Below are 25790 nucleotides of genomic sequence, written 5' to 3'. Positions count from 1 at the left end.
TGACCTGGAATCGAACCCGCGCCATCATACTCGAGAGGTTGGTTCTTTGCCCACTAGGCCACCACGACTTTCTTCCACCTTTTTTATTGCTATGAAAAACATACTTTCATGTCATACATAAGGATTAGTAATTTCTCACTACGGCTGTCATTTTAACCACCTCCTCATCATTAATCAAAAGTTTTTCAGGCTTCAGATTGACTTAATGTCACTTTTCAAGGTCAAATAAGGCTTTTATCGAAGGTATGTGGCCCTGACCTTTCTCAAGGACATGAAATTACAGGAAATATTTTTTAACTGTAAATATAAACAGCCTTGTTTGACTACCTACTATTGTTCGTTGCTTAATAACTTGTAATCATAACAATAAAGGTTCTAAACCATAATTTTCTTCTGTAAACTGGCTGTTTTGTGGAGAAATAAAGGATTTTGATATCTGTACGACCTTACAGGTTAAGTTGGCCAGAATCAAATGGCTCACATTAGATTTTGAGGGTCTTAAAGCAATGGCAAAATCTTCATCCTTATTGCATCGGTATTCTCAATTTTATTAAACGACTCCAAATGTGGAGAAGGTTCTATGCTGAGTGGTATTTATCCTTGATCAATATATTCAAGAGGATGCTGCTAAATTATCTATATTTACGTGAATATGAGTACATTAACACAGCTTCATATCTTTTTCTATAGCTTCAAATGTATGAAGGTTACACGACATTATTAAAGTTAAGTTATATAAAGCAGTTATCAAAGAATGTTGAATTATTAACACAATATAGAACTAAGTATTTCACCAACTCATAAAAGCTTGACATTATTAACAATACAAATATTTATGTAAATAAACTTACAAACACACTGCGGCATTGCTTTCGTAGAATCTCAGCAAGACCGTTATTGGCCCAACAAAATTAAGCCAATGACAAACATTTGGATATGACGCCAACGTTGTACAAACATTGCGTATAGGTCAGAGGACAGATGGGTTTAAATCGATAGGTTTTCTCTCTTCTAGGTTAGGTTAGTTTGAACCACCATAAGAGGTCATCTTTTGGTAGACAACAGACCCGTGTCGATGGCGTGCGTTGTGCCACGCGCTCCTCAAAGAGATGTCAGTAACCCCAGCGGGGCCCAGCAGGGCCAAGGCCTACCGGGGCTGCGGGAGTCAGTAAGAGTCTGACACTCCCTCACCGCTGCTAACCCACAGCGAGAGGGGTCATTTGATGATTTTTGAAGTCGTTAAAAAAACAGTCATCTTATGGTGGATCAAACTGTGGTTTTGATATCATAATTCATCTGTCCATCATTTTATACCTTCTTCTTCCTGCCCTATTCAAAAACCATGAAAGAACAGGGCTTTTGTTAGGTGTTAGTCAAAGTAATTGACATGAAAAAGTGCTAATTTCAATAAACGCTTTTGACTTTGAAATATGTATGCAGTCATGTCATTGTATTCCTCGCTTCCTTATGCTTTTCTTCTCATTAATGTAATTTTTCAATCAGTGTTTGACGTATCGTCGTCAGCCTCTTATTGTCATACATACACAGAATAAGCATTGGTCATCATATTTCCTCGAGGTAAAGTGAAAATCCTCATCTCTCTATGTTTTCTATCATCTTTGGTCGATGGTATCTCAAATACAAATAGGCACACTTAAAATGTGAAAAAAAAAATAAAAACTACGTCAATGAGTCCCTCGTCACATTCATCCCTTTTTGATGAAGTGCGAAGATCATAAGAAAAGTACAATTCACTATATTCCCAAACTTATCACCTTAGTACGAAGATCATATCAAAAGTATAAGTTGCTGTATTCTCAAACATATAACCAAATATGTACTTGTTTTTAGACTGTTATTTGAACTTCAGTAAATCACTGCTTGAAACTAAAAATATATATAAAATCTCCATTTCAAACATCCCAGCTTACTTGTACACTCATTAATTAACTCTACTTAATTATATTTCGCTGACAACTGTAACTAGTCTGTTAATTAGAACACGGAACCGCGGCAGCTAACGATTTACTATCACGATATTATCATGTATTTTATCTGTGAAAAGAAAGTTTCTTAGCTACGTTACTTTATTTTTCAGTGTGACAGTTTTAATTTTTAGATTAATTTATAGCTGCTGGACGTTATAAAATCTCGCACCATTATCTGTTTAGCCCAGTCACAGATTTAAAATTATTATGTATATTTATGTAATGTAGTATGTATGTAGGGCTATGGAATGAAATTGAAGAAAAATAAATAAGAAGGAAATTCGTGTACAATATGAATTTATTATATGTAGGTATGTAATGGTCTGCATAGCACTTATAGACAGCGTCTCTTATTGTTAAGAGATAAAGTTACACAATACACATAGAAGCATAAACAAAGAAAATATTTACCATATAAAAATAGACATAAGGGAAGAGGATGAGGTAGTCTTGGAGTGAAGCTAAAGAACCAAGAAGCCTTGGATTGTAAAATTGGCAATTTTCTGTCAGTAGACATTAAGCAAAATCATACTAACAAAAACCATTTTATCAGCTTTTTTAAGCAACCCTAAAAACCACATAAGAAGACATATAAAACCACTATCAAAAACAACCACAAAAAATCTCCAGACACAAACAATAAAAATCCCCTCAATGTTTTTGCTAACGCTACACTCAATAGTAATTCTATGCGTCATTTCGATTGACCGTACACAGAGTATAGTCAGCAACGTAAAGCCATTTGGCTGGGTTCCATAAAACATATAAAAGTTTCCTTAAGGTGAATACTTTGACTGGTAGTGGGTAAATTCAAAATAAAATGTTTTTTTTTTTGTGTTAGTCTAAGTTAACATTCAACATGCGGTAATGTAATAATATACTTTTTTATGGGAAATCATCAAATATGGGGGTCAGATAGGCAGTCGCTCCTTGTAAAGCACTGGTACTCAGCTACATGCGGTTAGACTGGAAGCCGACCCCAACATAGTTGAGAAAAAGGCTCGGAGGAAGATGGGAAATCATCAAATGCTCCGCTGTGTTTTAGCAGCTTTGAGGAAGTGTCAGACTCTTACTGACTAAAAACCGTCGTGTTCCGTCATAGGCCCTTTATGTACCAGGGCCGCGGTAACTCTTTCAAAAAATCCGACAGGTTTCCGGCAATTTTTGATCTCTTTGTCTTACTCCGAACTTCTTACAATGCACATATAATCCTGTATACTTTTTAATGCAAAATATTACTATATGTTTCACCCGCATCCCGTGGAAATCTCTGCACGAACCCGGATAAAACGTATCCTTCCTCAATAAATGGGCTATCTAACACCGAAAGAATTGTTCAAATCGGACCAGTAGTTCCTGAGATTAGCGCGTTCAAAAAAAAACAAACAAACTCTTCTTATTAGTATAAATTTAATTCCGATTTCATTTGTCAAATTAGATAAAATATCAATAAACCATATTATTTTCGGATTTTCTTTCTAACAGCGGAAATATTCCCCTTAACGGCACAATACTTAGCAGAAAATATAGAATCAAGTGTATGGCAGATAAGGACTTTATTACTTGATTTGGTAGTCTTTGTGATAACTTTGTGTACTTAGATAAGAATTAGATCATTATTTGGGTCGTTAAAGTAAATGAGGCTTGCGGAAATAAGATTCTGGGAAAAATAAGTACAATCCTCGGAAAAGTACGTTGCGGTTTGACCTGAAATAAAATTGTCTCTTATAAACCTCAGGCGTTTGTATTCATCATTTATTTGTTTGGTTGGTGCGCCAACAGCAATACATAATTAAATATGAAAAAGAAACTGTCAAAATATCCATCATCATCTGCCTAGTTTTTCTTACTTATTTTCAGTCTCGATTCCCACGGGATTTACTGAGTCTGATAATCAGTTGTTTTACATGGAACGACTGCCTATCTGACCTCATCAACCCAGTTACCTGAACAATCGGTGAAACCATCATAGTACCCAAAATTTTAACTAAAATTAGACAGCTCTATAAATAAATATCGATACCAGCATCACACATAAATGCATTATCGATTCAATTGAACTCTAGTTAACTCGGCAGTTAAATTGAGTCTGCAAAGTTTAAGCCTAACTGTGAGTGGTTAAATATACAAGTTTAGCTTCGTTATGGAAACTGAGTTCCTGTACCTAACTTTATTTCCGGTAGTTGACGTTTAGTTTAGAATTTTGTAGGTAATATAATATTGAGAGATGCCTGTGTATTAACCATAGTTCATTTTATGAATATTACTAGCTTCCGCCCGCGGCTTCACCTGCGTAGAGTTCGGTTATATCGCGTTTCCAAGAGAATTCTTCAAAGGTCCGGGATAAAAACTATTCTATGTTCTTTCTCAAGGTCAACTCTATCTCTGTATCAAATTTTCTTAAAATCAGTTCAGTGGTTTAGACGTGAAAGCGTAACAGACTGACAGACAGACAGAGTTACTTTCGCAAAAGGAATTTTGTGCTTGCCATGAGAGCCTTGTAGATTTTTGAAAATGAAAAATAGAACCTTATAAATCACGTTTAGACAATCTGATTAGCTATCCTTTGAGGAAAAGAGAATAAAATCTGATGTATCTTTCACAGGCTGATTGGCAAGGCAATGCATTGATTTTCTTGAGGATTCACAATTATGTAAACCTAAAAATAATTATGATATCTCTGATAAAAACCTACAGACCTGGTCCTGCTTAAACATCAAACTTGAACAGGTCAGAAGTCATGGTTCTAACAACTAGATAGACCATCATCATCCTCTGAGCCTTTCTCCCAAACAATGTTGGGGTCGGCTTCCAGTCTAACCGGATTCAGCTGAGTACAAGCTTTACAAGAAGCGACTGCCTATCTGACCTCCTCAACCCAGTTACCCGGGCAACCCGATACCCCTTGGTTAGACTGGTGTCAGATAGACCATCAAGACTATCTTATGCACATTTCATTTTATTTTCAAACCTGCTTACAACGCACCCAGCCTGTCAGTACCCACTTTTAGTTGTAACATCTTCCACTATTGCAAGGCTAGACAAGTTGGATAGTTGCCAAGCTACCGAGACGAAGGCTGCTGAATTTTCCCACTAAATCAACTAGGAAGATTACTTTGATAGGATACGGTAGGAAGTAGTGCTGTTTATTAAAGACTTGGATCCTGCAACGATTTTATATAAGTCCTCGATGAATGGGCTAGCTAACACTGAAAGACTCGTCGTCATATCGGTAACAGTAATTCTTGAGATTAGCGCGTTCAAGCAAACAACAGAAAGAAAGCTGGAAAACGCTGGAATCTTATAAGCGCTTATCGGCGCTTGACAGCGCTGATAACCTGCGCAGGGAAATATATGGATACGCGCCGATAAGCGCTCATAAGTTTGGAGCGTCTTCCAGCTTTTTTTCTGCATAAGGTCTTATGCTTTATATTTATTAGTTTTAGTATATATAGATATTTGGGGGGAGGGAATAAATAGCTCACAATGATGGATGATGATCACTACATGATACACATAAGGTATAAATAGAATCCGTCTCTCTCCATCTTGTCACAAACTTAAAAACTACTGCACGGATTCTCATGCAGTTTTCTCTAATATATAGTTAGATAGATTTAGGGTCAATTCACACTGAAAGAGCAGCGGCCGGCAGCGGCCGGCAGCGGCCGTAATTGCAAGGGATTGAGCGTGAGCGCGGCGGGCCGCGCGGCGCCGCGCGGCGCCGCATCGCGCCGCGCTCTTACATTTTCCGTGCTCTTACGGCCGCTGCCGGCCGCTGCTCTTTCAGTGTGAATTGACCCTTAGGATGATTATTTATTTAAATATAAAGGCAGCTCTCACTGTTACACGCTTACAGTAAGCCAAGGCCTGGACCTATCTCTAAATTCCACAAGATAACTGCGACGTCGCATGTTACCTACAACTAGCACTATAAGTAAGCCTAATCCACATTAAAATTTCAACCCCAAAACACTTAGGAAACGCCTGAGTTAGCTTTGATAACATAACACATATGTCTGTACGTGGGATATATGGTCTCACATACTATATGTAGGTACTATCTGTGCTCGGGTCATTAAACCTCATTGCTGTGAAGAGTTCTCTCGTATGGAATCGTGAGGTTGAGGAAGGTTTATAAGGGGGAAGGGGATGTGAAGTGGACTTGAATGCGGATTGAAAATAAATTGAGCGTTTATAAACATTATTAAAGTTTAAAAAATAATTTCCAGTTCTATGTAATCTATCCTCCAATAATGTACTTACTGCACTTTTTTTTACAACTCATTCTAAAGCGTTTTCTTTTCAAACACTTCCTTTACATTCTGTCTCCCATCATCATTATCATCATCATCCACCACTATTTTACCTTTATTTTTACCGTTAACCGTTATTTTACCACAGCAGGGCCAAGATCTCTGCTCAATAAAACATTATTGAAAGGTTCTTCTAACCTTCAGATAGACATGAGTTGCTGGGGAGTTTGTTGCGCCACTTCTTCCCAGCAAAAACATATAGGATGTGGTGGAGGGTGGCCGTTTTGGGGGCGATCTCTTGTAAATGACTTTTAAAAAGTATTATTTTACAACCAGTATAAATGATTTTGAGTTTACGTAAGTTTAAACATTAGGCTACTCTATCTCCTCTCGAAGCCACAGCCTACCAAATCCCCTTATGTATTAGTACCCTCATGGGCAACTGTACCTTTACCTTTGAGCTTGCTGACACTTCAAGAGACCCAAAGACTACTTTTTATTTTGTTCAAAACTTAAGCATTGCCATCCAACGTGCCAGCCTCGGTACGCCCCCACGTTTAATTCGATGCCTTACATATATTTTTTTGTGTTAGTATATATTAATAACAGGCGCCCTTACATTTCAGCAGCGAATGCCCCAGCAGCCCCCAGCAGTAAGGGCGTGAACCAGTGCCCCCAGATCCCGGCCTAGAGGCGTGCCCAGATGATTGGATCATTTTGGAACCTGTGCCGAGCGTGCCCTTCCATGCCCGTCGATAAGGTAAGATAGAGTTAAGAAAACTGGGAACTTTTATTGGGACCTCGTTTAGGTCGTCCAAAAATCTTTATCTACAGATTTTCGAAGCATTTCTTGGGAGAAGTATATTTTTCTTGAAGCATAAAAGTATGGTATGCTTTACCAAGATGACAATGGTCATTATTGCGGTTATATACCTACTTATTTATTTTTGTACAATTATTATGACTAACTAAACAAAATTTCAGAAAGAGCATGTAGGTATCTACCTATTATAAATATGGAAAATTGAGTAAAAGATCAAAAGATGATATAAAAATTGCTTCTCAAATTGTAATCAAAACTATGAAAAATTACAATTTCTTTGCCATAAAACAGACTATACTGCAAATCACACATCTTTCTCTCGATTAAGTAATATCTTCCATTATTTTAAAAATAATACTCACAATACACCACACGAAAGAAATCCACATAATATAACTTATAACAAAGCATCTCTCAAGAAAACCTACGTAATTTACTCATACCATGGTCGCAATTTTCTCCCATACCAAATACGCCATTTTCCCCGCGAAATTGCCGCGGATAACCTCTATAACTTATTCAGCAGTTAACACCAGGAATTCCCACAAAAACCCCGCGTATGATTCCTCGTGGGATATAAGCTTAGAGTATTGAAGCGACTGGAGACGAAATTGCCATGCCTTGCCTTCTAACAATTGAAAAAGAGTAGTGGTACAAATTTATAAGTGTGCGTCAACTTTATGCTGGTCTGTATCTAGACACACGGCAGTGTGTCCGCCAAGTTCGAGCAAAAAAAAAGCGACACACCGGCCGTGGGTTATATTACACGAACCATTTCGGGCCAAATTCGACCCCCCTATAACTCAAAATCTATTTTATTTACGCATATCAAATTTCTAGTATATGTTGAGACCCCCACACTTATCTAAAATACAAAATTTCATTAATATATCTATTGTAGGTCTTGAGATACTGACGTCAGAAAATCGCTATTTTTACTATACACTCACTGACTGACTGACTGACTGACTCACTCATCAAAAACCTAGACCACTTCCAATGGTCGTATTGACTTGAAATTTGGCATGGAGGTAGGTGTTTATGTCAAGGTAAAGGGAAAAATCTGAAAATGGCCAAGTGTGAGTCGGTTTCAAAATAATGAAGGTGTTTTATACCCCCAAGGAACTAAAACGAACTAAATTTATCTATATTTATATAATATATCTTCGAATGGTCGTACCGATCTGAAATTCGTTACAAAGGTTTGTATTTAGTCAAAGTAAAGTAAAAATCTGAAAACGGCCAAGTGTGAGTCCCTTTCGGAAATGACGAATGTGTAACTTTGATCCACGAACATAACATATGATAATATATCATGTTAGTCAGTTGGTAAATCTAGTCCATTTAGTTAATCTAGTTCCTTTCTTTGTAAGAAGCATAGTGCATATTCAAAAATCTGAAAGATAGTATAAATGAAACATTTCCTTAACTAACTTAATCATAAGAAAAAAATAAAATAAACAACCTTACAAAAATAAATGAAATCCCACCCAAAACAAAAATGTGAAAGACTGCCAAGTTCGATAATATGGGAATGCTACGCCTATAAAAGAAGTGAGATCTGAATAAGTACCAAGTTCCATAAACATACCTCAGTTAAAAATAGTTACTTTTTAATGATGTTCCTTGGCAAGTTTTAATAGAAAATGATATACTTGATTCATTGCGTTTAGTAGGTTTATAACAAGGTGTGTGAAAACTTGCCAAGTAACATCATTAAAAAGTAACTATTTTTAACTGAGGTATGTTTATGGAACTTGGTACTTATTCAGATCTCACTTCTTTTATAGGCGTAGCATTCCCATATTATCGAACTTGGCAGTCTTTCACATTTTTGTTTTGGGTAGGTACTTACTAATATAATAAAGAGGAATTTAATTAAATATATTTTGATAATTTGTCTCATAAAGAAAGGCTCCGAAGCTACTGAACCGATTTGAAAAATTCTTTCACTAAAGCTACACTATTCCGGATTAACATCAAGGGAAGTTCTCCCAAGACGCGGTTGCAACCACGGAAAAACTCGGTATTTGTCAATTTATTTAGTCGTTTACATGCTTAATATGATGTGATTGAAAATACATGAGTGAGCTATCACGTTTTATCATGTCACGTCAACACGCGTAAACTGACACTCAATTTTTCGATGCTTGTGCTCACGGCGGCTCCAATTGTTTGAGTGCTCTAAGGATATAAGCCTTATATAATTTTATTAAGCTGGATCGATCCAGGTCGAAAACGGCTAATTTTTCAGTAATATCGTAAGGTTTCTGACGTCCGGCGTTTGAGGATTTAATGCCTAAGTGATTAGTCTAGACTTTGTGGAGTATTTAGGACATGCCGGTATTTTAGGTCGAATTTTATGGTATCAGGCTGATTTTAGGATATACTTTTTGTAGAATTAAATTTCAATGTTACTTAGATATTATGAGCCTAATGCTTGCCAAAAGTTTTCTATAGGTACAGTCAAATGCTTGAATGTACTTAATGGTCGTTTAAACTCTTTCTTTAATAAGGCAATATTTGTTATAGAATCAGATGTTTTATCTCACGACTGTTTTCATAAGTTATCGAGTCTCTGAGATATACAAAGACAAAATACATACATGAACATTTTTATACACACAAGTATGTCTCCACGTGTTCTCGGGATAGTAGGTACAATATAACAAGAGCATGTCTGACCATCAAATCAAAATAATTTTCCACGGCAACATAACCTACCCATCCCGATGCAATGCAGTTCCCAACCATAATTTCCCACATCCTTACTTCAAAGGAGAAAAACTCGAATTGCAAACTCATCTTGAACCCTGCCCCCCCCCCCACCCCTCTTCACTCAAGCTACATGATAAGCAGGGTTCCCTACAACATGATTTAACATGAATTTCGTGCCCCTAGCTCCTGGCGACCAGCCAACGCGTCTGGGCTCTCCAATCACTCGCTTGCAAGTAAAAAGGGAATTTTGAATTTAAGTTTTTAAAAGGATATGCGTTTTTGATGAGGTTTTTCAACTGACATCCCAAAAAGCAGGAAGTTCTCAATTCGGTCGGAATATTGGTTTTTGCTTTGTAATAATCTATATATTGAGTGTTTATTAAGAATCATAATCACAATTTGTATTATGATTCTTCAAACTTTACATAACAGATAAACATGTGTTGCTGTGGAGTTTGTTGCGCCACTTCTTCCCAGAAAAAACACAGGAAAATGAAGGGGTCGGCGGCTGTCTCATGTACCCGATATATAAAACGTTCGAAAAGTACTGTTTTTCAGGATATTTTGAATAAATGCATTTTGATTTTGATTTTGAAGATGATTGGATGAAATTGAAACTAATGGTTCAATTATCACACTTTGTAAATCACAGTGCTGCATACATTTTTATCGTTTATTCCGTAGTAGAAACTATGCACATTAACTAGTAATTTATAATGCCAGCGCAGAACTAAGACCACTTAGATTAATATCAAAGGGCTTAGTCAAATGGCTTCAACTATTGTTTAAGCCAGTGAATAGAATGACATATGTAAGGGTGCATGACATTTCATTAAGTAATGTCAACTACATTATTAATTCTACTTCGGCTTATGCTCGCAAATCCGTCTGTGTCGTATGTGCCGTCCGTGGGTTAATGTTTTGCTAAACCTAACTAATATATGTGAATCAAAGTGAATATATTAGCACCTATGTATCATCAAAAAACTTCTTAACATGCGTCAGTAACTTTAGGAGCTCTTCGTCACTCTCTTTCGCCTTAGTAGACACCTCCAATAATTTTTTGCTTTTCGCTAAAATGAGGTATTACTAGTTTCCTCAGAGTGCGACAACTAGTTCGGCTGTGATTATCATGACATAAATAAAGTTATCAATAAAAACATGTACCTCCGCTATTTAAAGTTTATTTACCTATAGGGGTATCTATGAAACAACCAAACAAAAACCCGTAGGTTTAAACACACATATGCAGCTAAGTACGATACTTACTATAAAAATATAAAATGCTAACTATAAAATAACATTGCTATAAAATAACAAACTCATATAAGTTTCTACAGTTGACGCCAGAATATTTAACTTTATGAACCCTGCACCCTAGTTGGAAGCTATTGAATGTTGAGAATCGCTTGCCGATGCAGACGCCAAGTTGTCGCGTCTGGCTAGCATACATGTTTGTGATGTCTGATCGAATTAAATTGAAAAGTTTTCTTTGGAAACTAGCTTAATAAATTGCATGCCGTAAAGAAGAATATTTTAGATATTGTATAAAGAGTAATGAAGTAGTAAAGTTGACACTAAAATAAGGCAATATAAATGCTATTTATAAAATACTTGATCTGATCATGTCAGTACTTAATATTGAGCTCGCGCAAAGAAATAAAAAAGCAGAACATTGGCAGCCAGCTGCCAGCCTTTTGGGATTTCTCCCGATGATGATCAAGAAATTTTCAACGCCACATAAAATAAGCTAGTAATTTATTTTTACCGTGAGGTGTTAATAAATGAATTTTAATTTTACATAGATCTCCTTCTTTCCTTTAAACTCGATCTAGCTCCTCATAATTTTTGTGCCGTATCATCATCAGCCTTTTTATTGTTAACTAGGAGGCACATACATCTCCTCATATACTCAAAGAATGAGCGTGATAAATGAAAAATGTTTTTTATTTACATTATTTTTAACAACAAGTACCAAAATACCTAAAAATATCCCCCTTTTGCATTAATTACAAGTCGCCGTAATCTTCAGGGACTATAAATTAGAATTTGCGTCGACGTGTAGGTGTTTCGAGTAAACGAATTAACAGTTTTATCAGGCTTAATGTTACTTAAGTATTGTGCAGAAATTACGTACGTGGCTCGGTTTTGGTACATAATAATACGTGTTGTGTAACTGTAATTTGCAAGTGGTGTTTCGTAACTTGGTCCTATTTTTAGATTTTCGGGCTAGGTAAGATTGTTATCGTAAAACATTCTCACTTATATTTTAATTTATCACTGTTTCTTTTCTGCATAAATTATGTCAGTTGAAATCCTACCCTAACCTTCTGAGGCTTGTATTAGAAACATTCTTGGCAGTCGCGTACATAGCTTGCTACATGGGTTATTTCTTTCTGTGCCTGAGATTTTAATACTGCAGACTAAATGAGGGTAAAGTATATTACTTTAAGTAGATTAACAAAACTGTTAAAAAATCAATTCATGTTGATAGCACAGGTCAATTACCTTCCTTTGCTGCGCGTAGTCGGGTAAAAAAATTACTGTACCCAACATATTGAAGTCCAAAGAACCGTGCAAACGGGCCCTTCCTGGCTTTATAAAAAGAGAAGGCCATTGTACACTAGTGAATATGGTATTCATTTGTTTTTCATAAGGTCATTACTTTTACATCTCTTGTGGGAGACATGGGCGCTGGCAATTAGCGTGGAGCCAATTACTGTAGTGACAGTAACGGTTTTAATTTGGATGAATGGTGATTGTTGCCTTAGCGTTGTGTTAAATTAAAAATAAATAAAAACAAATTAAATACCTAAGGCATTAAGTCAGCCTTTGTGATATATTATTGTGTTGCATAAAGTTTAAATAAAGAAATACATTTTTAAAGGATATAACTAATAAATAGTTCAGATATAATTACAAATTTTCTGCCTTGTTTGTAATGTAATGAAGTTTTATGTGCTTCTCATTTTCATGAAGAATACACAGTATGCTAAAATGACACAGATTATTGCAAGTTTTTAAGTAACTATGTTATACACTTATTTATTTTAATGGATGAATTCTACGAATTCGTTTTAAATCTGTTATTCTACGGTGATAATTAACTTTGGAAACTACAAAAAACGACTTAGAAAAATCTTTCCGACAATTTTTTGCAGAAACATTGAAAACTTTCAAAAAAAGTGATTAGAAATATGACCTTGTCTCGTCTTCGCAAACACGAGGGTTGTAATTAAAAACAGATACTTTTTTTGTTAATTTGTTTAATTAGAAAAGAAACAAGAACGGATAAAGGAGAGCAAATTACCATCGTACTGTCTGTCTGTCAGACTTTTAATTACACAAAAAATAAAATTTTCTTGGTTTTGGTGTGGTGTTTTTCCATCTTTAAATAAACTTTTTTTGTATGTCAGTTATAGACAATTAGTGGCTTTGCTGTGGCTTAGTATCTATGAAAATATTTAAATAAACAGACGACGATTTTCCTACATTATTATAAAAGAATGGAATTTAAAAGACCTCTTTATAAAGGTCTAAAGGTTCGTAAACTTTGAGAACCACTGTCTTACAGCTTACGTCACAAGCTTTGCAGACGTCTAGTCTATTGGAAATTTTAAATTAATTACGAAGAGATCAATCCCTTTTTAAAACAATTATGTACTCTTGCTGTTTATTTAGCCCTTTATAAAAACTTATAAAACTGAAATTGAATTTAGATATACAGGATGTGTAATGCTATAAATGCGAAAGTACATAACTCGGTCTGTCTGTCTGACTGTTAAGCTTTCACGTCTAAACCAGTGAACTGATTTTAATTAAATTTTGTTCAGATATAAAGTTGATCTTGAGAAAGAACAAGGGATAGTTTTTATCCCGGATTTTTGAAGAATTCTCTTGGAAACGCGATATAACCGAGCTCTACGAGGGCGAAGACGCGGGCGGAAGCTAGTGGACAATAAATGTGATATCTTTTATGTAATTCATGATTAAAATTTTAAAAAGCTTTAGTATCTTTATTGAAAAGAAGTGTAACAAAACATTTAATAAATAGAAACAAGTTTTCTTACAGGAATCAGTAAATGAAAATAATTCAATAAACCTGTTTTATAAAGCTGTTCCTTTGCTGTAGAGTTATTGGAAAGGAAATGGCTCTGACGGCAAAACATATCAAACGTTTGTAAATCAAAGGTTTCCTGAGAATAGAAAACCTTGTAGAAGCTACCTTGTAGAGATTTTATTTACAAAAAAAATATAATACAAGAATTTGAAGCACTTATCTGGAATATTCCGCTTAAAAATAGGTTACAAAAAGAATAGAAAAACTATTTAAAACCAGCCGTTTTCCCTCGGTTTCACCCGCGTCCCGTGGGAGTTACTGCTCGCACCGGGATAAAATATAGCCTATGTTACTCGCAGATAATATAGCTTTCTAATGGTGAAAGAATATTTAAAATCGGTCCAGTAGTTTTTGAGTTTATCCATTACAACCAAACAAACAAACAAAGTTTTCCTCTTTATAATGTTATTATTAAGTATAGATAGATAAGTTTTTTGTCAACATTTTAATTAAATATTTACTCAAAATAAACCTATCTTCTGACTGAGTTTAGGTATCATAACAAATTGAAGGAACGACAAAACTGTTGTTCTACCTACAATATAACAACTCAATATACCATAAAACTAAACAAAACAGCCTGCATTTTCTCGAGAAATGTCCCCTTAAAAGCAGGGCCGCTGAGTAAAGTTTGAGAGGCATTGTCCTCGATCTGTGACGTCACGCGTCTAATATCTGCTGATGGAATATTTCAGCCTGAGGGAAACAAAGAAACCTTTTTCATGCGATTTTGTTCTCGATTTCTTGTTGAGAGTGTCGGAAAATGTTTCTAGGAAAATAATAGTATGTACCTACTTGATAGTAGGTATTTTTTATTTAGACACTAAAATCCAGCCTAGACATAATCGAAAAAAATATATAAGTATGAACAAATAGGTTCATTATTGGTTGGTAGGTATATATTTTATTAAATTAATTTCCTTTTACATAGCCTTGTTGTAGTTAATATTAATTATATTAATGCTAAAAGAAAAATTGGTGGCGCTGCTTCTCTGGTTTTATCTTTTGTGAAAAAAAAATTAACACAAATGTAAGGCGGTCTATATCAATTATGCTTTTGTGTAATTTTTACGTTTTTTTCATACGAATCATACTGTATAAAAACACATAAAGCTACACAAAATAATCTGTCTACGTATTAATGCACAATTTTCAAGTTAAACTAAATTCTAAGTAAACACTAACTTTGCAAAACGTCTGAAACTCTATTTTAAATTCACAACCAATCCGATTATCTAACATTCTGAACTGCAGAGGTGAATGACCTTTCGTTTCTTATGCACTACGGCAAGCTTTAAATCTTATTACATTATTACAGAACTTGGCTTGAACCGCGACAAACGATTTACTGCTGTCCTAATATTCTATCTAAATCAAATCAAATCAAATCAAATCAAAAATATTTATTTGTCAGAATATGGTACAATAGATGGTACAAAGGACATTGTCCAATTTTGGCCTAAGAACCGATGTGAATATAAATTATACTATAATTTTTATTTATTTTTATATTGTTTGAAACATATTTTAGTATTCCACGGACACTTCAAATAAATAAATTCCAAATAAAAAGTTGGGTCACAATTATTGATGCCTTATAAAATGTTTCCGTCAGCCAGTGCTGCCAGTTTCGGAAGTTTTCGCGATTTCGGTAAATACGGATCGAACTGAGAACCTCCTTTCCGAAGTCGGTTATTAAAATTAGTTGGTAACACTTTATTCATTTAAATACCTAAACTGACTAGCTAGAAAAAAACTAGTATTCTATCCGTCTTACCACAAAAACTTTTAAACGTCGTCGTGTTTTAAGCGAAATCGCGAATTTCTAGCTTGACATTCGAGTAGGATTATAGTTTTCGTAATTGACAACACTGGTGTACTTCAGTCAGTTTGCTAGAAGTCAGTTTGATTGCTTTGCGACTATCGTTTCTTTTGTGATTTTCTATGCGTTTCATGGTTTTATTCTAACAACTTTGGCTTGATTATGGACTCCGATTAGATTGCGTACTTGGTAGACTCGGCTGTGTGTAAAGGACTGGATTTTCCTGGCATTTTCGGACATTGCTCTGTCTGTGATCGAATTTAGTTGTATTATAATTACAACAATGGATGCAGAATATAGTATATTGTATAAATTGTGGATCTGCTGGAGGTTCTTTGGTATTAGAAAACGAAGATATACTTCGTTGCATACAACAATGGACTGCTCCCCGTATGGTAAGTGGTCTACGAAAGTGTTTTTCTAATTTTGATAAGAATGTTACTACCTACTTATGTTTTCATAAGCACACAATTTCTCGGTTTTCAAATCAATTGCCACAATTGCAAGTTACTTGACATTTACTAATGTTTTATTGTATTTATTTATTACAGGTTGAAGCTCATGACCTTATATGTACGACGTGTTGGTCTGAAGCAGTCAAGCATAATAAGATGCAATGCACTGTTGGACGCAATTGTGTACTTTGTAAGAAGCTCCTACCATCAGGCATTACTGTTGCAATTGTATCGTTGGGCGTAGAACAGTGGGCTGTTGTGCCCACATAATGACTATTATCTGGTATTTAAGCTGGGCGAGATACCAAAATTCAATTGAACCCCCTGCTCAGTTCTTAGATAATATATTATTAACAAATATTGATGATTAAAAACCTTTAATTGAATATAAATATTGTTTTTATTGCACATCCTCGAAAACCTCTTTCATTGTTATTGGTAAACCTTACTTTAACTGTTAAATTATTTTGTGTGGTAATGACATTTTTAGTATGGTCTTTGCCTTCTTGGTAATAGACCGCGGGTTCGATTCCCGCCTTATGGCATGTAGATAGCCAGGTAACTGTCTAATATAAAAGTAGTAACAATCATTTAAATAAAGCGGAGGAATACTTCGACGCCTGATCGATGCTCTTTTATATTATCTTTTATGTTTATATACATTTTGTATATAGTATTTTATTTTTGTATAAAGATAAGTAGCTTAAGTTTGTATATATGTATAGTGTGTACTTTAAATAAATAATTGTCCATCGTAATAATATCGATATTTTATGAATTGTGGTGAATGAAACTCTTCCATTTTGGATACTTATGCGTTTTATCACAAATCCAAAGTGGATTCACTATATATTAAGAAACGTAACGTTGAAAGCAAAAGCGTTTAGGTCGTTGTTTTTCATAAAAATTCTAAGCATTTATGAAAACTAGTCACACGCCCCGTCTTCACACGGTGGCAATGTAAAACCTTGGTGTAAACCTCCCTCTTGACCTACTCTATCTATTAAAAAAAACGCACCCGCAAGCTTGGTTATTTTTTATTTATAACCTCAAAATATTAACTTTTTTCGTAATTATTTTAGTTTCCTGAAGTGTCCGTTCGTGAAAACTTATTTCATAGGATTCCATATAATTTTAAGAGTTTATAGAAGTCACTTTCCATTCGAACGGTTCTTAGGCAGAACATGTATGGAGCCGGAACAATGTCCTTTCTGGTTCCAACATATCCTGCCATACTATGGCGTACAAAATATTTATAATGAAATTGAAATTACATTATATTATTATTGTAATTATATTGGTTTTCAAATTTATTTTTCTCAGGTTTATTGAAACCTGGTATTTGTAGTATCTTACGGGCCTAGGCCAAAGTGAGATACTAATTTATTGACGGGATAATTTGAGATGATGAATTTGGTACTGCACTGAAATTATTGTCCAGATCTAGCTGTAGAAATTTTCTGACTATGCGACATGTATTTAATATAGCGGCTTTTTGCAATGTTAGGTAAGTGTATTTTGATAGATTTAGGGCATTCAGACTATTAAAAATTTGTTTTGGGATGACGCCTGTAGTTGAAATAACTATTGGGACTATTGTTTATTATTGTAATTATGTCATTTTTGAATATTATATAGTATGTACAGTCAAATGTCTATCTATCGTTTGGTAACTAGAGATAGGAGTTTGACGTTATTTGTATGGGACCAATGAGAAAATTCTATAATATTCTTGCTAGTAAACCAATTAAAATATAATATTAGGAACGGCCGATAAAGTTGCTTACTTACGATGGATTTCAATTCCAACATTGTTTCAATAAAGATAAAATATGTCAAACTAGCTTTTGCCCGCGACTTCGTTCGCGTGGAATAGTGACTTCCGGCAGATTTTTGGTTTGACCAATAGATGGCGCTATATGTCCGGAATAAATTTTATTTTGATATTTCTTTGTAATAAAAACTATCCTATGTCCTTTCTCAAGTTCCAAAGTATGTCTGTGCCAAATTTCACGTTTTTTTAGTTTAGGTGTGAAGAAAAGACAGACAGAGTCACTTTTACATTTATTTATACCTAAGATTAGTAAGGATTTCAATCTCTAATCGAAAAACAGTTATTGAAATCTGCAGTTAGTTGAACCATACAAACCTTACTTTTGTGTACAAAAGTAAAATACATTCAAAATTACCTATTTGCTATATAAACGGCCATTTTCCGTTTATTTTCCACACAATTCTAACATAAAAAAGAAATTTCAGATTACAAAACACACATAAAGGCTTCCCAATTCAATATAACCTCAAAATTCCTTCATTTTCCCGCTTCATTATATGGGCCAATAAGGCCGCGCCTCGGTGGCACGTGATTGGTCGATTCTCTGCGGCGCCGCGTTCCTATTGGTCGATAGCGTGGGGCAACGACCTCACCGTCGAATTATGACCTTGAACTTTGTTACTGTGTGTCAGAAAGAATTTTAGATTGATTGTTTTTCAACGAAAATTGAACGTAGATGAGATATTGAAGTGTTTTGATGAAAAATCCTGAAAGGGTTTATCGATAAAAATATTGGATTATCCATTCCATAGAAATACTGAAGTATTCTTCATAAGGTTGCAGATGGTTATGGTTTAGAGAAAAGCTGTTTCTAGATGAAATTAGATTACTCCTCGTTTCTATTGTGCAAAAAAAAATGTTCCATCACTTCAGAAATTAGATTGTTGCTTAGGTATTACTTTGAATTTATCAAAATAAACGGATCCACTTTTATCTAAGAGGACTATCGATAGTCAAATTATTCGCACAAATGCTGTTTAGCTGTTCCTTTTCAATAAGTATAAATTAACAATATGCTTTAAGTATTTACAGTTCTTTTTCTTGTGTTAAAATAATATTATGACGTGATTATATCGCTAATTATTGTGCAGCGCCATCTACATTTCTAAACTCAAACTACAAACCGTCTACAATTCTACATCGCTGTTTGGAGTGATCCAGATATATCCAGAATTACACATCCAAATTCTTAGTATTTGTATGAAATATGATTATTAAACAGGGCTTTATAAAACATATTTTGATAGTTAATAATAATTCTCTATACAGGCTTTATGAAACCTATGGCCTTTTGCAGTCTCTCCTTACTATGTGTTTTCTTAACAATATTATTTTAGGCAACCCGTGTTTTCTTTCTTGATTAATATCTGGTAAGGGCTCAAAACCGACGTAGTGTGTCCTCAGGGACTCTGGGCTGGTCGTTAGCCTTTTGTAACGTAACGTACTAACTTGAAATACTTTTTATGGAATTGCAAGATGGCGGCGAGAAAAATAGACTAGAATAAAATGTTGCTTATGGCAGACCATTTAAAAAAAAAACAATATAGGACAATGTAAACAATTATAGATGAGTAGATACTAAAAATATTGAAGGGAAAATTAGATTTGCGAATTGGCAATTAGTTTTTTCCACGCGCATTGGCAAACCGAGCGTTTATGCACAAAAATGGCTAGTACAAAAGCTCTCTAAAAAACACAGCTTTTTCATTATTTGAAAGCAATTCTGAGGTACTGCAAAATCTTTCTTTTATATCTATCTAACTTTCCTATATATCTACCTAATTAACATTGTAAAAGGTATAGATATAGTATGTATAATCAATAACCATCCTACTAAAGGAAGGGTTCCAGAACCTTCGATAGAATGCTCAACGGGAAATAGTTTGCACCCCAACACCTTCGCAAGGTCATTTAGTGGTCAGCCTAACACCCTACCCGATTGTTCGTGACCTCAATCGTCCTTTGACCTTCGACCGATCCTTAGTCCCAGTGATCTATTCTTAGTAATCGCGGGAGAGCGCTCCGTCTTAATAAAAAGATATAAGATTTGGACGAGAGAAAATCTTTTTGGTAAACTTTGGTAAAGGTCTACTGGTGCAAGTCATACTTGTAAGGGTGAGTTTAGAAAATACGAATAAAAGTACTAGAGGAGTAGGAGTATTCTTTTGCAGCAATTTAGTGTAGGTTCTCTATCTTTATCGTAACTAAAACTATACAAGCAAGCAACTCTGTCTGTCTTAGTGTCTAATCTGTGCTTTTACGCTAAAACCGATTACTTATGATAAAATTTGGCAAAGCCTAGAGTCAGAGAAAGGAAATTGACCGAAGTAATCTATAGTCTCCCTTCGTAAAAAGGCCGTTTAGCGCTAAAATATTACTTAGCTCGTTCAAGAACTACTTAATTATTTTTATAGCATAGATTTTCTCTAACTATGCCTAGGTGTACAACCATTCAAACCTTCTAAATTACCTAATCTTACTAAAATTCAAGCAAGACAGGGTAGCCTAACCTCACCTATATCATTTACGGCTACCGCAAAGTACCAAAGGTGAAATAAAATTGAGATGAAAACGAAAAATATGTGCTACCTTTTTGTAATACCTTACGTACCTACTTACTAAGATTTATTACATACGCTACTTGGGAAGCGAGGGCAATGCCCTTGCTGAATTAAATTATAGACCTAGCCTTGATATTCTAGCTAGCTAGATATTTTCCTAATTCAATAAAGTTTGTGTTTGTTTGTCTAGAAATTGGTTTTGGGTTCTGTCTTGTCATTGGTTGTTTATGCATGCTGAAAGAAGATATGCTTAAGCTGAGGAGGCATAGTAATAAAAACTGGACTTTCTTATACATATTTCGGAGGGCAATATTTTTTTTCAAAAATGCTATGCTTTTTTCATTGGATGATGATGTGAATGTTTTTCAGCGTTTTATGAAATCTTCCTTCTTTTTTATAATTAAAATCAACAGTTCCTTCAGCTTATTAATGAACTTTCCTTTTTAATCGACTTCAAATAAGGAGGAGATTCAATCTCTCACTCAATTCGTCGGAATCTTTCATTTCTTAGAGAAAAAGTCGTTTGATTATTTAACACATTTTCAGTGGGTTGCAACATCACTGGACATTTACATACTTAAAACATTATGCATCAGATAAAATTAGAGTAATAAATCACAACGCTAACACAATCCGAAATTGCAATGCGGAAAACTAAATTACCATCCGCATAAAGCAATGAAATACACGTCAGCTAATTTTCCTATTCAGCCCGCAAAGCACTCAATTTTAGTTTACAAACGCATAATAAAAACTTTTTAGACTGTATTGGCTGTACACAGCTGCCTTTGCATTTTTATGGCAGAATCTAAACGTCACTGATGAACTTAGAGAAGTGAACCAACTGGATACGCCATCGCCTTGGTTTCTCCGCTGGCAAAAGTAGGAGACTGCCACTCATACCCATATGTGCTATCGATATCGACCAATAACATGTATGACACATATTGTCGAATACGCATCTGAGCCATCACTGAGTTTTTCTGCCTTCTAAATTGCCAGACGTTTTTGCACAGCCATTATTTTGTGTTCAGACAACTCCGGTTGGCTCAATGCTCTTGGTTGGTAACCAAACTTTTTGTTCCTTTTTTCTGTTTTCGCGGTTTTTTGTTAAAAGCTGAATGGATGTGTTCACGTTTCACGGCAGTGACGGATGACGTAATACTTGGTGTTCTATTTTTGAATGTGTCATACTTTTTTAGGTTTTAGATAGGTATCTGTGTTGTATTCAGCCAGTTGGTTTTTGTTTGAAATGAGTTTGAAGGTTTGGTTCGGAAGTTGAAACTTTTCTGTCTCATTACTAGCATATTTTTTCTCACCCGTGTTTTCATAGAGCAATTTCCTATGTAGAGGTATGAACTAGTTAAGTGTGGGTATCTATGAGTACGTTAGTTAGTTATCGTTAAATAAATTAGAGCACCTATAATAATTTCAAAAAAAAATTAAATCAGAAAATAATAAATTCATTTTTATTTGTCATTAAAGAGCTCGTGGCTAGTTAACCGCCACGAGAGATGATAGCCCAAAATATTCATTCATGTAACATATCTAGATATTCATTACCGCAGGCGTATTTAACAAATATAAAAAGTAAGAAATAAAAAAAACATCCAGATATACATTAAGCGAATGAAAGTATTAAAAGTCATTTGCAAGTCACTGCAAAGAGCATTCGCAACTTCACTTACCTGCACTAGCTTGCAAGGGTGTTCCAATGCACGTGAGCTGTGCACTTTGCTATTGACATTCCGTTCCATTTCACGCAGAACACTCCAAAGTCTGTTTGTAAAAGATAATACCGGAATTCGAAATGGACTTTTAGAATAGGTTCCAAGATATTCTGGCTTTTGTTGTAAAATTCAAAGGGAAGGAAGTCGGGGTTGAAAATTTTGAGTGCATTTTTGGATAGATATTGCTTTGGATATATGTAACGCTTAGGTACCTGTGTAAGAATAGTTCAAACTATGGGTACTAGGCATTTAATAAACAAAATGCTTAAATACAATTTTTGTACCTAAATACGTAGGCACTAGGCAGAGTATTACTGTAAGTATATAGAACCCAAAAACTATATCAATCGCTCATGTTAATGCACATTTTTTGACGTTTGCGAAATCGAACCCGTGAAATTCAGCATGGGACACAGATACATTAACTACGACGCCATCTACAAAAGTAATAATCGCGTAAAGTTTATGAGTTGTTACAGTAATATAGGAAGACACAGACTGCAGCCCCCTTTTTTATGGGGGTTCAAAACTATCTACTTAAACCAAATACAGTCAACAATGCAACTGTCCTACAACGAGGTTCAAACGGGATTACCACCGCACTGTTTTTCAAAGATAACACCCGCACCATGAAGTTGGACGCTGAAAACCATTCAGAAGGGAATTCACTTCAGTCATTTCAATAATCCCTTTGTGAAACGTCTGTGTGGACGACGATTTTAATTTTATGAATGAGGTTTTTATTCTGTTGAAAAATTGCATGAAAATGGAAAACGGTAAGGTGCTGGTTTCCGTTCTGTGTTAAAAAGAGAAGTAGGTAAATAATCAATTAGAGAAATAATTTAGAGCAAAAATAAATGAAACAAACATAATAATATGCGAGAATGAAACATTTGAGTATTACAATGGGGGTTGTCAATGGGTCTTATTTACTTATGTGATTACGTAGCTATTCATGGTTGATCTGTTAAGGCATTAATTGTATAATAAACCGAATAAATCATTATATTATCCAGATAAAAATACCTCTAGTTGCCTACAGGCCCAGTTGGGCGCCATAAATTTCAGTGATCCTACCTCAAATAAAAAATATTGTTGTACAAAAAATAATAATTCTTTCCGAGACATTGAAACCTATCAGGCTGTAACTAAAGCCATAATTTTACCATTATTTGTCAAGCTACATGTTCGGACACGCCCATTGTCCTGGTTTCCGTACTTTATAGGGACACCCTACTGTGAACATTTGTTGAGAACATTAACAAAATGACTAGCGGAGATGTCGTATCGGAAATTCTCCTAAGAACGTTGCGCGCCAAAATGCGGATGTGCGGTGGACGAAGAACGCTACTGCTTTGGCCCTTACATGCCGTCTGCGGAAGCAGACCATTTTTTGTAATACCAAAAATCGTTGATAGATGTCTCAAAGACCCCAAGGCATCGTTAGTTTACTCATAACCATAACTGATCGTTTTGGTCATGTCCACCGTACTAATTTGACCTAGAAGAAGGCGCCTGACCTGCCTGCATTATGGCACCTCTTATCATTCCTTACTCCGTGGTCAAGTCCCATGTTCAGACACGCCCATTGTCCTGGTTTCCTTACTTTACACGGACACCCTACTGTGAACATTTGTTGAGAACTTTAGGATAAATCGTTTTGGATACTTTTCCTTAGCAAGATTTATATCGTTACAAAGTTTTGGATACCTACCTACTTTTGGAAAAGTTGAGAACGAGACATATTGTGTATAGCAAATGTTTATTTTTGCAACAATCATAATAATTCTAAGACTGCGATCAAACTTTGCACATAAAAATCGGTAAAAAAACTTTTAAGTCAAACGGTTTTATCTTATGTGCACTGAAAACTAGAAAATAAAAAAATAGTTACTTACCTGTCAACCTACGTAGGTGGTCTTGGTCATATTAGACTAAAATAAAAACGTGGGGCCCATTAACTGTTGCTGTAGTACTTTCTTCTAGAGGTATAATAGGTGTGGATTGCATCGACTTACTATAATCGTAACTGGAGATTTTGACAATCAATAATCAGCCGTAGCGGCTTCACCAGCGAACGCCGAGCTCATGATCTACCAAAGTATAAAGATATGCTTTGCCATAGGTAGGATTTCAGAGGGGCCCCACGTTTTTATTTTAGTCTAATATGACCAAGACCACCTACGTAGGTTGACAGGTAAGTAACTATTTTTTTATTTTCTAGTTTTCAGTGCACATAAGATAAAACCGTTTGACTTAAAAGTTTTTTTACCGATTTTTTATTTTCTAGTTTTTAGTATTTAATGAAAATGCCTACCGAATATTCCTCATTCTATCTAATTCATTTAGTGCATCATTATTACACGGTCTCTTATCTGATAATTTATTACAATCTAATTTTTTTAAAAGTCAATTTTTTTAACGACGCCAAAAATCATCAAGTGACCCCTCCCTGGGTCAGCAGCGGTAAGGGAGTGCCAGACTCTTACTGACTAAAAATACTTATGTTTCGTCGTAGGCCTTTTATGTACCAGGGCCACGGTAACTCTTTCGAACAATCCCGCAGCCCAGGCAGGCTTTGGCCCTGTTGGGCCCCGCTGGGGTTGCTGACAGTATTCTACTTGTGTAGCCCTTTCATTTGATACCCATATTGAGGGGGTTGTGGAAAAATATGTAATCCGCCATTTTGTGCCGGCGGCCATATTAGATTTACAATGTTATTGATATTTCTATATTGTATTGTCATCGAAATAAAAGGTGTATACAAAATTTCAGATTAATCGGTTGACAGGAAGAGGGTGAAATTTGAATTACTAAGTTTGACCCAAGAATAAAACAAACGGGATGAGCTAAATAAAACCGTTTAAAAATTGTTATCAGCCATTTGGTAGCGGCGGCCATCTTAGATTTCAATTTTTCATAGTAAATTGTATTCTACTTGTTGAGACCTTTCATTTGATACCCATGTTGATGGGATTGATAAAACCTAAGTTATCCGCCATGTTGTAGAGGCCGCCATCTTGGATTTGAATTTTATATAGTACATTGTATTCTACTGGTTGAGCACTTTCATTTGATACCCACATTGACGGGATTGATAAAACCTACGTTATCCGCCATTTTGTACCGGCGGCCATCTTGGATTTGCAATGTTATTGATATTACTATATTGTATTGTCATCGGAAATAAAGGTGTGTACCAAATTTCAGATCAATCTGACAACAGGAAGGCACTGAAATTTCAATTTCTAAATTTGACCCAAGAATGAATAAATAATAAAAAAAAACAAACGGGGTGAGCTAAATAAAACCGTTTAATAATAAAAAAAACGAAGAAAAGGACGTATAAAAACTTTTCTGTGTTTTCTTTTTGTAAGACACACAAAGACGTTTCTTTTTTGTACCCCAAGCAGTTAGAAAAATCGCAGTTTAGATACCTATATTCTCTTGGAAAAATTATCTTACAAGAAAAAGTTCACGTAA

General features: G+C 35.1%; 1 protein-coding gene and 1 long non-coding RNA gene across 8 annotated transcripts in view; both read left to right on the top strand.

Moving 5' to 3' along the window:
* The window catches only part of LOC110372641 (uncharacterized), a 90182-nt gene that overhangs the window by 7873 nt on the left and 56519 nt on the right, over positions 1-25790 (top strand). For 5 of the 7 annotated variants that reach the window (XM_021329509.3, XM_021329504.3, XM_021329506.3 and 2 more), the window contains exon 2: positions 6871-7004. In XM_021329509.3, coding sequence (XP_021185184.1) covers positions 6948-7004 — 57 coding nt within the window. In that variant the 5' untranslated portion in view covers positions 6871-6947. The remainder of the gene's footprint in view (positions 1-6870; positions 7005-25790) is intronic. The other 2 variants (XM_021329505.3, XM_021329508.3) reach the window with 1 other exon arrangement.
* On the top strand, positions 15341-16574 carry LOC135118831 (uncharacterized). The gene is made up of 2 exons (XR_010277814.1): positions 15341-16122; positions 16279-16574. It is a non-coding gene; the product is annotated as an uncharacterized LOC135118831 (long non-coding RNA).

Source organism: Helicoverpa armigera, chromosome 26 (genome assembly GCF_030705265.1).
Source record: "Helicoverpa armigera isolate CAAS_96S chromosome 26, ASM3070526v1, whole genome shotgun sequence".
NCBI classification, from domain to species: domain Eukaryota; kingdom Metazoa; phylum Arthropoda; class Insecta; order Lepidoptera; family Noctuidae; genus Helicoverpa; species Helicoverpa armigera.
The sequence above is the reverse complement of the archived record's forward strand: the minus strand, read 5'-3'. Positions and strand labels throughout refer to the sequence as shown.